The sequence below is a fragment of the Phaethon aethereus genome (assembly GCF_964289735.1).
Source record: "Phaethon aethereus genome assembly, chromosome: 14".
NCBI classification, from domain to species: domain Eukaryota; kingdom Metazoa; phylum Chordata; class Aves; order Phaethontiformes; family Phaethontidae; genus Phaethon; species Phaethon aethereus.
The window spans coordinates 928528-945172 of record NC_138590.1 but is presented as its reverse complement, the minus strand read 5'-3'; the positions used below and the strand labels follow the sequence as shown (position 1 = coordinate 945172).

The window sequence follows — 16645 nt, the reverse complement described above, 5'->3', positions numbered from 1 at the left end:
AGCTGCAAGAGCCCATTGCTGCAGGGAAGTGGAGCAGAAGTGACTTGGGCGGTTGCGTGGCGCGTTGCTTCCCGTGGCACAGCCAGCCCGGTCCTGCTCAGGAAGTCACACAGAGGGAGCGAGGGCAGCGCCTGGGAGCCTGCCTCCACGGCTGCCACCAGCCCCGACCGTGTGGATCTAAACGCAGGCAGGACGGGCTGTAGAAGCACCAACGGCAGCTGGAAGACACCTGCAGGCACCGAGGTCTCCTCTGGCTGGAGGCAGGGGAGGTTCAGGCGCAGGAGAGAGCTGAGCGCTTGCAGAGCCTTTGGCACGTAGGCCCTGGATTTGGCAGCAGCTAGAGGAAACAGCCGTGGGGCAAGGAAACGTTTTGGTGTAAGCTGGCTAGTGAGTCACTGGACAAACCCATCCCCACTTTGTGCTGCCCCCGCAGTGAGAGGGACTTTGCGCAAGTGCCGGAGGAGAGCTTCTCCCTGGGAGAGTGGTGCAGCCCTGCGATGGCATGGAGAGGTAGGGAGAGCTCCGTCCTCCGAGGTTTTTGAGATGCGGTCAGAAAAAGCTGTAGCTGATCGGGGCTGGTGCCAGCAACAGACCTGCTCAAAGCAGGGGGTTGGACTGGAGACCCCCAAAGACTCCTCACCACTGCCCCATCTTGGTGCTCAGACAGAGCTGAGTCAGCACATTCTTAGGAGCCTTTAATCTTTGTTTGCTTCTTTTTTTGCGATCTGTTGATAAGACTCTCCTGTCAACTGGACAGCAAAGCAATACTTGGTGCTGATAGGGATGCATACACACCCTCAGAAATGATTTTCTACTGTCCCCTTGGCGGCTGGTAATGAATCAAATCGCTGGGTGCGAAAAAGGAAAATATGAAGCCTTCTGTTGCAATTTCCTGCCCCAGATTACAGAGCGCGCCATGCAGAGAAACAAACAGAGCTGTGACTCTCCCATCCTGCAGTCAGACTGATATATCTGGCTTTGCTGTCCGTAACTCGACATTTCTAGTTTCTCCTGATCCATGGGATTTCCTGGTTGCTTAGGAACGGGAGCCTGCATTAAGGTAGCCCAGGTGGGAAAGTGCAGAGCCCTGTGGCTGCTGCCTCAGGAGGAGCCACCCTCCCTTGCTGAAACCCTGCTTTTGGGGTGGGGTGAGACTAGTGCCACCGACTCTCTGCTGAGGTGGCACAGCTGTAGCTCTCTCGGGTGTTTCGCTGGTGATTTGAGCTTTGCCCTGAGTCACGGCTGAGTAGCCAGGCAGGTGCTGATGGGGTGCACTGGATCCCGCGAAGGGCAGCTGGGCAGGAGGAATGAGGGCAGCGCTGTGTCCCTGAGGGGTGGCTCTCCAGGGCTGAACCTGCCCAAGCCAGCCCTCCAGTCGGTTGGATCTGAATGATCCCCTCAGCTGCCACAAGAGTGCTGCCTTTCACTGTAGCTCTCCTCATTTCTAGGTTGTTCACCATAAGCGTGGCTGTTGTCCTCCTCCTGGGGCTGGGGCTGTTGGAGGCAGAAGGCAGGTGTTTCTTCAATCGCACACAGGAGCACTGTGTGTGCTACAGCCTGTCCCAGGAAAGCCTGGGCAGCACCATCCAGTGCCTCTCAGCCTCTGTTGTGGAGTTTCAGGGGGGCAAACTGGAGAGATATGTAGCCCTCTCCAGCAGGGACCTGGACTCCTCTGCCATTGAAATGCTGGGCTCCCTTGTCATCAGGAAAATAATTTTTGGTGATCTCCTGGTGCCTGAGATACTCCTCGCCCGAGTCCTGAGGTTCTTCTCCTACACCCAGGTGCAAGAGCTGGCTTTTGAGAGTTGCATTTTCAAGGGGAGAGGCAACTGGGATGAAATGGCTGGCCAGCACTTGCCCGTGTTGTCCCTGCACTTCCACAACGTGACATCTGCCCCACTGACAGGCCGTGAGCAGGACTTCTCTATTCTGAGCAGCTGGCTGGAGACCCTGCAGGAGCTGGCTGTCACTGGCTCCCATGTCACCAGCCTGCCCTGTAGCATCGGAAGGGTGTTCAGAGCTCTGTGCTCCCTGGATGTGGCACAAAACAGCCTTGGGGATGAGAGCTTGACGCCTGCCTTCTGCAAGGGGGCTTTCCCTCAGCTCCGGGTACTGAGCCTGCAACGCAACAACCTGACATCCTACCACAGCGTGTGCGAAAGTGTGCAGCTGCTGCCTGAGCTCCAGCATTTAGACCTCAGCCAGAACAAGCTCATGGCAGACCCATCCTCCTCCTGCCAGTGGCCAGTGTCCCTCCGAATTTTTAACCTGTCTGACACTGGCTTGGATGAAGTCCTCACACCTCTGCCTCCCAGCCTAGAAGTGTTGGACATGAGCTGCAACCACCTCTGTGCTGTAGACATCTCCCTCAGCTCCCTGAAGAAGCTCTTCCTGAGCCAAAACATGCTGCAGGCTGCCCCCTCCATCATGTCCATGTTGGACACCCTCCACTTAGACAACAACTTGATTACAGAGCTGTCATGGGATGAGGTGAAGCTCCTGGGGTACATGGAGGCAACTGGCAACCCCTACAACTGCTCGTGCTCCGGGGCTGGGGGGCTTCAGGAGCTGGCGGGCATGGGGCACCTTGTGCAGGGCTGGCCCCAGGACTGCACGTGTCACTCCCCCCCTCAGTACCAGGGCAGGCTGGTGAAGGATGTGCCGGTCTCGGTGCTGCAGTGTAACAGTGCTGTGGTGATTGCCCCTGTCTGCATTGCCCTCGCCCTGCTCGGCGTGGCTGGGGCTGTCTGCCTGGTCAGATCCAGGCCCAGGCTCGTCCGGCCCTGCCGCAGATTGTGAAGGGGCCATGTGACCGTTCCCAAAAGTGCTTCTCCACAGGGGCTCAGCCCCAGGGGCTTCAAGGCCAGGAGCTCTGTAGGAAGACTCACGGGACCCCCAAGTGCTGGTGAGGGGCTCTCTTGGTGTCCCCAGTCCAGGCTCCCCTGTGGAGCAGGTCTGTCCCTAGCATTTTCCTACAGTGGCTGTGGCTTTGCCCATACAAGTTTTGGGGAAACCCTCAAGCAAAGCCCCTTGCCATGCTCTGTCCCAGGGCTGCACACTCCCAGATGGGTCTTCTTGATGGCCAACTCTAATGCCCCAAGCCCCAACACGCAGTCGTTGCCCCTGTGATACCATCTGCCCTGAACAAGAGGGGTCAGCTCCATCATATTCGCGGAGGCGGTGCTCAGATGCCCCAAGCCTCTCTGGGTCTGGTGGTTTCCGCTCAGAGCCCGCCCTTGACACCTTGTAGCCCTGTGCCCCCCAGCCCAGCCATCCTTGCAGCCTCTGTGGCCCCTCTGCTGATCCTCCACCTCTCCTCACCTGGGGCTATGGCTGGGCCATGGCTGTGAGGATGTCTGCTTTCTGAGGATGTCTCCTTAACTGCTATTGAGCATAAGAGAAAAACCACAAAAGACAGGAAAATTAATAAATTAAACACCCCTATACACAAATGTTAATGAGCGGGAAGTAACAGAGACAGCAACCAAGAACTGAGCTCTCAAGCCTCTGGTGGACAAAACCCTCAAGTGTGGCCTTGAAGAGGTTCAACCAGAAACTTTTTAACTGATAAGAAAAAAATTAGTTTATTCTGGGTTCTGGGTTATTCAGAAAACACTTCACAGGAAAGAGCAAATTGATGATGGGATGCTGAGGGAGATTGGGGGAATGCAAAACTTACTGGGGAATGCCTATGGGAAGGATCCAAGGGAGGATCACAGTGGGTGAGTGGCACAAGCGTGGGAAAATGGGGACAGGGATGAAGGGGGTTGGTCGTAGGTAGGCTGTGCTTGCCTGGCCAAGCCCTGTGCTTCGTCCCCATGGTCTGTCCTGCCTTCTCATTAAAATCTATTCCTGGGTATTTTCTGTGTCACCTCACTCTCTATTCTGTTTGTGCACGTGTGCATGTGACCTGCAAGCAAATACGGGCTGGACTAGCCAGTGGGTGGAAAACCAGAGTGTGGAAAGACCCAAGGCTGGAGCTGGGAAGTGGCTAAACGGGGCCCAGGGTCCAGCCATGGATCCGTATGGGCTTGGGGTCTGCTGCATGTTTGAAGGCACACGAGAGTGCACCTGCCTGTGGGCTGAGCTTGTGGGATTGTGCCACCAGCCCACATCAGCCCTGAGCAGCTGGAGGAGGGATGGGGCCGTGCCACCTGTGTGCTTGTGTTCATGGGAGTGCCATTGGTGGTTAGATGGGTGCTAGCAAAGGCACTGCTCTGCTTTTGTCGACCCACGTGGACTTGTGTATACCAGGTATCTGCACTTGCATCTTGGGGGCTGGTGCTCAGCCTTGCTACTGGCTGGACCTAGGAATAGTGAACAGCAGCCGCCGTCTAATGGATGAGGAAGGAGAAATCCTTGTGTCTCAGAGTCCTAGGATTTGCTTTCCCTTAGCAGCACCCATGTGAAGCACCACCTCACCCCTTGCTCTGCTCCTGATGGAGCCCCAGGTGCTGTTTTCTCCATTTGCAACGATGGCTTATGTCCAGCCTGGCATCACCCTCATGCCTGAAGACATTTGGGCAGGCAGGGGCTCAGGGAGGCAGAGGCAGTGTTGTAACCGCATTCTGTAGAGGAAATGGTGGCAGATGGAGGGACACGTGTACATCTCCTCATTGTGCCTGGTCCTGTCCAAAGGCAAGGGGCAGGGTCTGTCCTGGCACCTCTTTCCTGTCTTCCAGTCTGCATTTCCACAGACGACATAGATCCTCAGCTTCAGCATTTCCTTTTGTGCTTTCTTAGTATGACTGATCTCCAGTAACTACGATTCTGTGGTTTGTAGTTGCTTCTGGTGTCTAGAAAAACCTTCATGATAGTCCAAGGTCCCTCATATCCTGTCCCTGGCTTGCAGAGATGTCCCTCTTGGAGCCAGGAGCATGCCAACAGTGTGAGTGGGTCCCAGCACCCACCTGCCTGCCATGGCCCCACTGACTCCTTGGCCAGTGGGGCTCAGCCTCCAGAACATGGTGCCTCAAGGCTGGACTCGGTCCCTGTCTGGCTCTGCCCACACAACTGTGCCTGACACCGATTAATAATGCAAAGAAACACAATCCTCTCATGTAACCCCATCTCCTGCCCAGTCCGAAACAGCAGCACAAGGGCTGCTGGTACTGAGCTAGCCATGGACGCTGGGGAGGTGAGTGCCATCGTGGGAGGCATCACAGGCTGGTTTGGAGGCATCTGTCCCCTTTGATGCGGCACAGCCAGGCGCTGCCCAGCTCCCCAGGGGCTCATCCAACTCCTGGCAGGTGCCGGGTGCGGGGCAGGACCTGGCTCATTCCCCCTCTGCCCTGTGTCCCGGCAGGCCGAGCAGGATGTGTGCGTACGAGCAGCGGTGGGATTCCACCAGGCAGCAGGTAGAGCTGGGGCTGGGGATACCTGCCTTCAGCCCGAACCCCCACACCAGGGAACTGGGCTAGGGTGGCAGCCACAGCCGTGGTGGCACTGGGACCGCTGGCCATGCTGGTGGGGCTGGCCCTGGTGGTGGTGATGGGGAGGGGATGTCCTCCATGCCCTGGTGGCTCTGAGCACCGTGGTCATAGTGGGAGGGCTCAGGGATGATGTGAAGCCCTGGGACCTGGCCCCAGGCTGCAGTGGGGGGACAGAGCTGGGGCAGGTGGGGATGACCCCCCACACCACCCCACGCTTGGTGTTTTCAGGGCTGGGGGAAAGCCGGGCGGCCAGCAGTGAAGACCCCCTGCAGCTTCTCTTCACTGGGAAGGAGGTCCAGGTGAGAGTGGCAGGGACATGGGCATCAAGGGAACGAGGGTCCCCAGGGAGCCAGACAAGAGCGGGGGACTCTGTCCAAGCCACCTGCCGTGCTTGGGACCCAGATGGGTGCTGAGCTCCTGGGCTGATTCTGCCCTATACCCCTAAGGGTCCCTCTCTTGTGGGGGGCTCCTGGGGGTTACCAGATAGCAGGGGAAGGGAGGGGGTCTCCCCCCACCCCTGCCTGTGCCAGGCCCCCCATGCCAACCCTGCCACCTCCATGCCAAGGTGCCCAGTCCCTCCTTTAGCCTGCACTGGTCATACTGGGATGTGGGAAAGATGAACATTATATGACCCTCCCTCCCTCATGCCAGGACAGGTACTTGACTGTCGATGGCGTCTTCCGCTTGGATGCAGGACAGGTATTGTGGGCCCCAAGTCCTTCTTCTGCACCCCTGTCCCCAGCCAGGAGAGCCAGGGACATGCTGGCCCAAGCCATGGGCTGGGGCACCAAGCTGTGGTCCTGGCGGCAGAGTTCTGGTGTTGCAGGCAGTGCTGGGGACCCGGAGCTTGGTCCTATGTGTGGTTCTGCTGGTGTTTCTCACCCCTTCCCTGTTTCCTTCTGGGTGCTGGGACATGGCTGCTGTGCTGTGCCATGCTGCCTGTGCCTTACTGCCTGTGCTGTGCTCTCCTGGTGTGCTGTGCACCACTGTGCCATGCCACACATGCATGCTGTGCATCTACACCATGCCATCCATACTGGGCTACCTGTGCCACACCATCCGTGTTGTGCTGTCCGATCCTTGCCAATACCCTCTGTGCTGGGCTATCTGCACCATGCTGTCCGTGCCATGCTGTGCTGGCTGTGCCATGCCATCCCTGCTCTGCTGGCTATGTCTCTCCTACCAGGAGAAGGTCCTGGAGTTGGCAAGACCCCAGCTGGCCCTGGTTCCCCTTGGCTACAGCGTGTCTCTGCTGCTGTGGGATCCCCATGGCCCTGGGACCCAGCTGCCATTCCAGAGCATCATCTGGCAGGTGAGGGCAGAGGGCACGGCAGGGGAGAGGTGACAGGGAGAGGTGACAGTGCAATGGCACGGTGCTGGGCTCCTGGGTCATCCAATTGACCCCAGTCCTGCTGGGTGTGAGACCCAGCCACGGGTGCCAAGAACCAACAGCTCCCAGCTTGACCAGCTTGTCCTCAGGTGATCGACACCGTCTTCCAAGAACTGGAGGCCGTGGGGGGCGATGCACAGAGTCTGCAAACTGTCAGCCTGGTCCAGGTAGGGTAGGAGCAGGGCTGGCCGGGATGCCCTGTGGTGGGGGTCCTGGTCCCCCTCTGCCACTGTCCGGATCCTGTTGTGCCAAGGGGCATGTATTGCCCCAGTACTGGCATCCAGTCCCCTATGTATTGCCCCAGTACTGGCATCCAGTCCCCTATGCTGGAGGGTGACCAGGGGCTGAAGTCTTTTGGATCCCAGGTTTTCTCACCTCTTCGCAGGACTTCCCAGGTGTGGAAGCCTGGGCTGCCCATGGGGACTCTCCCAGGCTCTCCAGCACGGTGGGAACGGGGAAGCCCTCTAACACCTTCCTGCCCACTGCGTGGCTGGACTTTTCCTGCCAGCCACCACCCCCTGTGGCCTGAAGGTCCCTCCAGCGTGCACCTGGCTGGCACAGGAGCAATGCCAGCTCCTGCCATCAGGCTGGGCACTGCCCTTTGGCTCCGGGATGCTGCCAGAGACCTGCTAAGCTCCACATAGGGCTCTGGCGTTCCCAGGGCTCTGCGTTTCCCTGGCTCTGGGGCTGGAAAAGCTGGAAGTGACCCTGAGATCTCTCCCTTCCCAGCCCTTACCTGTGCATGGCCACAAGCAACCTGGGGGCCCTGGTGAGTGCGGGATGCCAGCAGCCCCCTCCTTCTGCCCCCTCCCTCCAACTCAGCCCTGTTCCAGGTCTGTGCCCCTGACAAAGCCTGGGACCTGCTCCGTCCTGACGGCCGAGCCCTGCAAGTGATGGATGTCGCACCCCTGGGCCTGTAGGTACCTGATGACCCATGGTTGGGCAGCTACTCCTGGGGGGCTGGTACCCCAACATCGAGCATGGGACTGGGCAGGGAGCATGGTGCCCAGCCAGAGGACAGCCAGGGATATCCCTCAGGGGCCTGGGCATGCAGGAGGGGAGTGGATGTGACCCTCCTTGCTCGATCTTGTCTCTCTCTGCTTCCAGGATGGTGGAGGAGGCAATGGAAATTGCTGTGCCCGATGCCCAAGCTGCCATCAGTGTCTATGCCTGGGGCCTGGGTGCCGTCCCGGCACTGCAGCCCTCTGCAGATGGGCGCTCGGCCATGCAGGGGTGAGGGATCCCGCAGATATCTCGCAGGGTCGGGAAGGATTGGGCCACTGGGTTCCGGGGCTGGCTCCAGGCATCACTGCAGCCCCCCTCACGTGCTGGCCTCTCCCTAGGGCCAGCAGCCTCTTCACTCTCACCGTGGAGCGCGAGCTGGAGGGTGGCAGGCGCCAGCGCTCAGCTCTCAGGATCCTGGCATCGCCTGGGGCTGCCAGGCCCTGCCCTGAGCCGTATGTACTGGAGCTGCGGTTCTGCGCTGGGGCTGAGCTGGGTCCCCTCTCCGGCACTGCTATGCTGCCTGCTGTGGGGTCGCAGGGGATTCAGTACCCAGAGATGAAGCAGGAGGGACCCAGACACCCCAATGGGAGCCCACGGCTGGGAGACAAGGGGCTGCTCCCTCTCAGGGGCATGGGCTTGCTCCCAGTGTGGCTAACCTGTCCTTGGTCTCTTGTGGGTCAGGGCTCAGCCTGCCTGGGTGTGTGGGTCCCAGCCCCAGCCCTCTCCCAGGGTGTCCCAATTCTCACCCCACTTGCAGGGTACCACTTGCTGGCCAGCCTCTGCCTGACAGCTGCTGCCTGCCCTGGATCATCGAGCGGCTGCTGGAGGGGAACAGCCTGACATTCCTGCTGCTGTGTGTGACATTGCCAGGTAGCCCCTGGGACAGGGACGCTGCTTTGGCGTGTCCCTTCCCTGAGGTTTTCCCCCTACCCTGCCCCATGCCTGGCACTCGGTGCCTGGCCACTGCCTGGGGACACCTGCAGTCATCGAAAGCCAGACACTGGTTCCACTCATCCCCGTTGGCCCTGACCCTGTGCCAGGCACCAGGAGGTCCCCGTGCTGGTGGACCCCCATGGCCCCTGCCCAGGGCTTGCTGCTCTCCCAGACACCTCTGGAGAAGAGATCATGGCGGCCCTGGGGCTGGTTGAGCGGGTGAAGGGGCTGGCCAAGACGATCTCAGCCACCCTCTGGGACCCAGCACAAGAGGTTGCAGCACGTCGAAGGGAGATCCAAGGGCTGCGGATCCAGCTGCTGGCTGGAGCTGGCCTCCCCGAGCAGAAAACGGTCTTGGCCCAGCTGCGGAGAGCCCTGCGGGAGCTGCAGGTGGGGGAACATCCCTGGCCACCAGATGAGACCAGGATGGCACTGATCCCCCCCGGTCGGATGAGGTCCAGGCTCCGTCCTGGTGTCAAGACCCTTGCCTGGCACTGAGGGCAGGGGCTGTGGGCTGGCCTGCCTGGGGGTGAGACGGGGGGGGGCGTTGTCCCTGGAGCTGTGCCATGCATGGAGGTCTCCGGCACCTCAGCAAGGACCCCTAGCCTCTTTTTCCAGGTGCTGAAGAACCAAAGGTGGGAGAAGAAGCAGGCAGCAGCCGAGGTGCCCAGGACAGGTCAGATGTGCCAGTCCAGTGCCAAGGTGGGCACAGGTCAGGCCACAGCCTCCTCATGCAGGGACAACCCAGGTGCAGGAGAAGCCCTGAATCCTGGTTGTGCCCCCTTAAAGTCTCCTCCTGCTCCCACAGGACTGGGTCTCCACAGGGAATACAGCGCTAGGCCAGCAGCCTGGAACCCAAAAGCCCCTGACCGGTGCCAGCCTGGAGCTGGCAGGTCTGCAGCATGGGGACAGGCACGTGCCCCACACCTGGGTGGCCGATATGTGGGCACGGACCACCGCTTTACATGGTGGGAAACAGCTTTGTTCAGGGCCTGGAAGAGGCCTCAGCCTGTTTAAACTGGCTTCTTTGTCCCTGCCACATCACGCTCATTCACCTTCCCTCTCTCCACCCAGGAATGGGTGCCAGCAAGAGCAGCCAGGCAGGGGACAGCCGAGCCCCGGGGAGCATAGGGCAGGGCTTGCTGGAGGAGCCATCGCCAAGCAAAGCGCCACAGCTATGGCCACTGACTGGGAGTGACACAGTGAGTGGGAGCCCACTGGGTCCCTGGCTGCTGCTCCTGGGGAGGGGCACCCAGGGCCTGCGGTCCCCTGCACCGGCAGCGCTGGGTCCCCAGGCTGGCTGAGCCGGCTTTGCTCTCTGGCAGGCAGGGAACCAGTGCCAGCCGTGCCCGTCCCTGGAGGTCCAGTACGCCCTGGCCAAGGCGCAAAGGCAGCGGCTGCGGGCTCAGCACTGCCTGTTCCTCCAGCGAGAGCTCAGGGACGGGGCAGTGCCAGGCCAGGAGGCGACCAGGGAGGTGGGCATGGGAAGAGAGCCTATCACTGTGGGCTCCAGGGTCAACTCATTCCCTGTCTCTGCTCTTCCAGGGCAGGGCAGCCCCAGAGAGCAGAGACACCCTACAGCTGCCCTGTCCTCGTCCCTGACCAGTGGGATGCAGCTCGCTGGCAACAGGAGGTGGCCAGACTGGGCCTGAGCCTGGAGGCAGCACAGAGGGAGCGGGAGGCAGCCGAGTGGGACCTGGAGGCCTTGCTGCAGAGCCACCAGCAGGAGAAGCAGGCCTGCAGGCAGCACCTGCTGCAGGTGGGCAAGGAGGGCTGGGGATGCACCTCCAGGCTGCAGGGCCATGCCAGGCAGCCTCAAGTGTTCCTACAGGTGTTTCGGGACCAGCAGCACCTGGCAGAGGAACAGAGGGAGGTGCTGGACCGCCGGTACCGCGTGCTGCTACAGGAGGTGCTCCGGGATGCCGCAGAACTCGCTGCACACAATCAGCAGCTGCGGGAAGCCAGACGGCTGGGCTCAGCTGATGCCGCCACACAGACGCCCTGAGCCGGCATCCCAGACCGGTGGGCACTGCTGCCCCGGCAGACAGGCAGGATGTGGTGCCTGCAGACCCCTGCCACCTCAATGCCCCCTCCCTGGAATGAGCCACCAGCCCTGATGCCAGGGGATTGGCCAGCCCCAGCTAAAACAGCTCAACAGGGCAACGCCTCCCTTGTCTATGGCTGCTGAGAGCTGCTCCCTGCAGACACCTGGGCCAGGGAGGGTGCTTGCTGGCACAAAGAGGGGAGCACTTCAGCCCTCTGCCTCCACGGGGAAAACCCTGCTCTACTGCTGGGCCTGTGCCCACAGGAGCACGGGCTCAGGCACAGCCCTGCAACTGGAGCAGAGCGTGCACGCTGGGAGGGCTGGTGAGCCCTGGGCTGCTGCCGTGTGCAATAAAGCAGATGCCCCTTCACCGACAATTGTCGTTGGCTTCGGACATGCCCCTGGGCCCTAAACCTCTGCCAAGCAAAATAGATGCCTTCCTGCAGGGAGGACAGACACACATGTGCTGTTGAACCGCAACTTTAATAATCCCGGTCAGAGTCAGTGGTGACTTTTGCCTGCCAGGAACTCACTAGCCAGAGCATTGGTACAAATTTGGGTGCTGTGTCCCCTTTGGGGAGCAGGCGAAACAGTTCCCACATGCCCCTATTCCACATCTCTTCCGCAAGAAGCGGCAACACCATGCCCGAGAAGGGGAAATGGGGCCTAAGGACAGCAGACAGCAGCCCTTCAGCTAGGGGCTGGGGCAAAGGGTGAGGTGAAAAACCAGAGGTGGGAGAAATGCCTCTGGCCGTGGCACGAGGCTCTCCAGCCAGCAGCACCCAGCCCCGTGCAGATGGCTGGTACCTCTACAGACCCAGAGGGAAAAACCCTCTTCCCCACCTCACTAAGGGCTCAGAGGGTCACAGGCCAGCAGGGGTCACTTCCCACAGTGCTGAGGCTCCCCTGAAGCTGAGGGCTGGGGATCAGTTGCGCACATCAGATGGATGTGGACCCCTGCCCCAGGAAAGCACCATCCACTGGAGTCAAAACAGCGTCAGACCAACGCTGGCCTGGCAGCAATCGTGCAGCAGGGCTGCCTGCGTGCAGAGCCTGCAGTGCAGCGGAGCTAACTGCAGGAACATTTACAGGCACAAGAAATGGGTGTGCTCCTTGGTGTGGGGAAGCAGCTTGAGAATGCAATATGCCACATGAATAAGGTGCTCAGGACCCACTCTCAAGGCTGGGCCCACGTGATGGTGCAGGAACCCTGAGGCTCAGAGCCTGGACAGGCTGGAGCAGGGCCCAGCTTTCCCCCTGGAAACAAGGACAGGGCACTTCCCCCTCGGCACTCCTCAGGGGGCCCCTTGCTAGTCCCGCATGCACCCACGGAGTCATTACCCAGGGAGTAACAACTCCCTGCAGAGTAGGGAAGGGAGGCCAATGGTCAGAGCACTGCTGTGCTTCTAATGCCAGCCCCAGCACAAGCACTGAACACCCCTGAGGAACAACTAAAGACTGCCCTAACGCATGGAGGGCAGGAAGGCAGCAGCTACATGGCTCCATAGTACAAGTGAACAGCAAGGCCAATGCATGAGACAGCAATGAAGAAGAGGAGAGTGAGCTGCAGGTTGAAGAGGGTGACAGACAGGAAGGCGTTAACCAGGATAGAGCAGGAGATCACGAAGAGCCTGGTGATGTTACTGCTGTGCTTCATGACCACAGACATGATCAAGCCATTCAAGGCCTGGCTGACCACAATCAGTAGCACCCAGGACGAAAAGCCCTCAAAGAAATCGCCCTCTGCGCTGCTCCAGAAGTAGCCGATCAAGTTCAGCAGGACCCCAAAGAAGTAAAGGAAGAGGTTCTGAAGGCTGAGAGGCAGTGCCTGGGTTTTCAGGATGGCTTCTGTGTAGACGGCAGACAAGCCTGATATCAGGCAGTACACAGAGATCAGCAACAAGCCAACCAGCGTGATGTGCAGCTGCATCTTGGAGGGGCTGCCACGGTCCTGCAGGCCACCGCAGCTGTAGCTGACCCCAGCAGCCACCAGCAGGAAGAGAGCCAGCCATTTGCGCATGCTGAGTCTTTGGCGCAGGAAAAGGCTGTAGAGGAGCGCGGTGCTGACAATCTTTAAGTTACTCAAGACCTGGTAGGTGCTGGGATCCATGAAGAGCTGCATGTGAACCACCAGGTTGTTGTTGGCAGCATAGAGCAAGGCAGAGAGGGCGAAGGGGGCAACATGGCGCCATGACACGGCGACTCCCAGCAGCTCCCGGTCCCAGGTCAGCAGGAACAGGAGGGAGAACATCAGTTTTGTCAGCTCAACAAGAATGACGACAGATGTGGAGCTGAAGGGGATCATGCCATCCACCTTGCACAGGGTCAGGAGGGGAGCATGAGAGCCGTATATGGCTACAGACAAGACCAGCATCAGTCCCCACAGCCCACTCGGGAGCACCCAGCTTGCAGAGTCAGCAGCATTACCAAACATCACCATTTTCAGGCGGTAGCCAGGAAGGGCGAGCTGCTATCAGCGCAGAGAGGCCAGACAGACTCGCACCCTAGAACATTCAAGAAGAGATCAAATACCATGAATTTAATGAGCCTGATTAAAACAGGATGTTACCTGCTACATTTCTGATGCAGTGGAAGAGAACTGTTTTGTCTTTCATTAGGAAGAACTACGAGCCACCCCAGGAAGCCACACAAAGCATGTTCCTAGGGCAAAGCATGTGCTCAGTGGAAAGGCGTACAGATGGTGAACGTGATAACATCACAGGCAGCCTTTCAGTCCGCAGGGGCATAGGGAGAGAGGTGAGGGGAAAAGGCAGCAGGCAAACCGTCGGCCACTGATGCTTCCAAGCTACTGTGGGTTAGTGGAGTGATCACTGCTGTCATGATGCTCTAATAAATACCCCATAACCAGACTCGCTGATGTCTTGCAATGATGTGGTGGGAGAAGAACTGTGTACATGACATGCCTCTGAAAGCCCTAGGAATCTTCTGCACCTGCTAACTAAGGAGTACCGTTTCTACAGTCACTGCTGCCAAAGGGCTCCTTGCTAGTCCCGACCTTTTTTCAGTGAGCTGAAATAGTCCCGGACTGTTTTTTCAACATTGGGGATGGCATAGTTCTGAGCAGCATATATCCCTGTGCAGGTCCCAGCCACAAATCCCAGGACAGCCGAGAAGCGAAGTTTGGCTACCAGGTAGCCTGCCAGAAAGCCTTTGAGAAAGGGCGAGGCCAGCAGAGAGCCATCCTGTGGAGAAGAGCAAAGAGTGAGGCCACCAGGCAGGGTGAGCTTGTGTGGGGAATGCAGAGCAGGGACGTGCCCAAGGGACGCTTTTATGAAGCCCCCTCAAGGTGGGTGAGTGGTCCACACCGAGGCACACAGGCCACCGCACAGGCCGGAGAAGCGCGTTACCTGCCCCACACCAGCGTGCACCTCATCCTCCACCCTGCGCTGCAGGCTCTCCAGCTGGTCCTTCAGGAAGGCGAGGTCCTTCAGCTTGGGTAGCGGGTCCTAGGGGAGACACGCAAATTGATGCCCGGCCTCACAGCCAGCACCCAGAGACAGAGAACCTACCCAACGCTCCCCCCAGCCCGGGTCCGCCCCGTCAGGCCCTGCCCGTCCCGCCGCTCCACTCACCTTATCGTCCGCCATCTTAGTGCAGGCACCGCCCACCGCACAGGCGCCGCCCGCCGTTGATTGGGCCGCGGGGAGGCACGTGACGCCTCACGCGCCCCGGCGGCCAGCCCGCCCTCCCGGCGCCATCTTGAGACGGGGCGGAGGCCGGCTGGGAGCCGCCATGATGGCGGGGGCGTCGCCTCGCTCCTGAGGGCCGGCCTTGGCCCGGGGCGGAGGCTGTTACACTGGAGTTCTGGCTGCCGCTAGCGGGGCGTCGGGGAGCGGTGCCTGGTGCCGGGGAAGGAGACCCTGACAGGAGCTGTCTGGCCTGCGCGCGTAGGAGGTGTCGCAAATGCGAGTTCGTTCCCGGTGGGCAATGACCAATCTCACAGACTGAGGCGAGATGCTGATTTATTACAGAGTTGGGCAAGTCTGGATGCTAGATGAAACTAGCACACCGCAGTTAACCCACTGATATTTATACGCTTCGAGCAACGGTTATCAGTATTTTAAAAAGTTGGCTCCATCACCCTTGTGCCCACTGGTTCCCATAAGCCTCGTCGCCACTTAAAGGCACAGCGTCCTTCTTTTGTACTGCACATGCTCAGTGAGGAGGGGGCTTTTGTGAGGAGGGGGCTTCCCCCACCCAACGGCAGGTTCAATTAGATGTTAGTTAGGTGTTAATAGGGATAGTTCCCTCACGGTTCCGTTTTTATACAATTCTTTATTACTAAGTTTCTAACTGGTTACAATATTTTACAACTAATCATCCCTGACAGCTTCCAGAAACATTCTTGAGGTTCTCAAGGCTACATGGCTGGAGTTCATTTGACACTTGACTGCAGTTTGAAGACAAGAGAGGGAAGGGCTTGGAGCGGGGCTGGAGACTGCAGCAGCTGCGGCTGTGCCCATGGCCCTGCTCTGCCCCGAGAGGGTGGGAGCTGCTAGGGCCATGTGTGCAGTCGCCATCCTGGGACAGCTGGGGCATAAGTGCCTTCAGGACAGGATGGGTGTGCGCACGTGTGTCCATGTTCTCGGAGGGATCCTTTCGTGTGGCCGTTTCTTTCATGAATGTCTGAGGGTCAGCCCAGCATCTGCCCTGGGCGGCACGGGGCATTGCCCGCCCTGGCCTGGCAAGCTGGCAAAGAGCAGTCCCAGTGCCTTGCCAGGCCTCGGCAGAGCGTTTGGCAGAGCTTGCTGTTGAGGAGCCCCATTGTTTCTGCCCCAGAAGGTGCTGTCGTGATGCTGGGGTTCGCTGCAGCGTTGGCGTAGCACTATCTATCGCTGCCCCTCCACTTCCCCTGCCTGCCCTCCTTCCCCTGCCAGCCAAAGCTCTGCCTTGGGGTCCCAGTCATGGCCCAGCAGGACGGACGCATCCTGACACGGAATGGTTGTTCAGGTCTGGGGAGGGAGCAGCAGGAGATGAGCCGGAGGGCCTGTGAGGGGCGCAGGGAAGAGGTGGTGACAGGATACTGCTGCCTCGGGTTTCTGTCCTGCTGATGAAGGAGCTGCAGCACGGTGTGGGAGCAGCATTCCCCTGCCAGCCTGCAGGGATGGCTCTGGCAAGTGGAGATCACTGCGGGAACACGGCATCTGCTGCACAGCAAGTGACAGAGGGCTGGGAACTGGCGGGGCCCAGCCTTTGGGTCACTGCCTTTGCTTTTGCTCCCACTGCCTCAACTGAACAGAGAGGTAAGCAGGGGTCCCTGATGGTAGAAACCCTAGTCCTCCTCTGCCCTTGTGCTTCACGCCTCTCAACATTGTGCTGTGGCTTTTCAGCGTAGCTCAGAAGTTTGCTGAGGTGACAAGTTTTACGCAACTGATGAAAGGCTGCAGGCTGGCAGTGGTTTTGAATCCACAGGAGCTGGTGAGCGTAGGACACCACAAGACTTCTGGCACAGGCAAGCATCAGCTGGGGGGTCGCGTAACTCAGGATGGGCCTGTTGCACACAACAGGGTTTTATACAAGCATCCGATGAGAGGAGAGCTCCTCTGAGGGGCACCATGAGCACCTTCTTGGTGGGCTGTGGTGTGTCAGTGCAACACTCCGCTCCAGGGAGCAGCTGGAGTTGGCTTCCAGCTCTTGCTGTGTGAGCGGGTGTGGGTGACCCCTGTGAGTCAGTGACTGTATCATGGGGCTGGTTATCTGTGGTTGGTACCAGCTTGAGTTTCTTAATAGCGAATGCTTAATGGTCTTCTAATGGACCTTCTTAAAGGTCTTCTAATAAACACCAACTCTGACTTGATTGCCTCTCGGGTATAGGGGAGT

General features: G+C 59.3%; 3 protein-coding genes across 3 annotated transcripts; 1 reads left to right on the top strand and 2 right to left on the bottom strand.

The window, feature by feature from the left end:
* Positions 1-1325: 1325 nt before the first annotated feature.
* On the top strand, positions 1326-2799 carry CD14 (CD14 molecule; the record flags this gene model as incomplete). Its single annotated transcript, XM_082006348.1, has 1 exon — positions 1326-2799. Exon 1 carries the CDS (start codon positions 1390-1392, stop codon positions 2797-2799), a length of 1410 nt encoding a protein of 469 aa, XP_081862474.1. The 5' UTR covers positions 1326-1389.
* A 9497-nt stretch (positions 2800-12296) lies between these two features.
* Positions 12297-13244, bottom strand: SLC35A4 (solute carrier family 35 member A4; the record flags this gene model as incomplete). Its single annotated transcript, XM_082006347.1, has 1 exon — positions 12297-13244. One exon carries the CDS (start codon positions 13242-13244, stop codon positions 12297-12299), a length of 948 nt encoding a protein of 315 aa, XP_081862473.1.
* Positions 13245-13809: 565 nt separating this feature from the next.
* Positions 13810-14412, bottom strand: LOC309409741 (SLC35A4 upstream microprotein; the record flags this gene model as incomplete). Its single annotated transcript, XM_082005950.1, has 3 exons — positions 13810-14007; positions 14173-14271; positions 14398-14412. 3 exons carry the CDS (start codon positions 14410-14412, stop codon positions 13810-13812), a joined length of 312 nt encoding a protein of 103 aa, XP_081862076.1.
* Positions 14413-16645: the final 2233 nt, after the last annotated feature.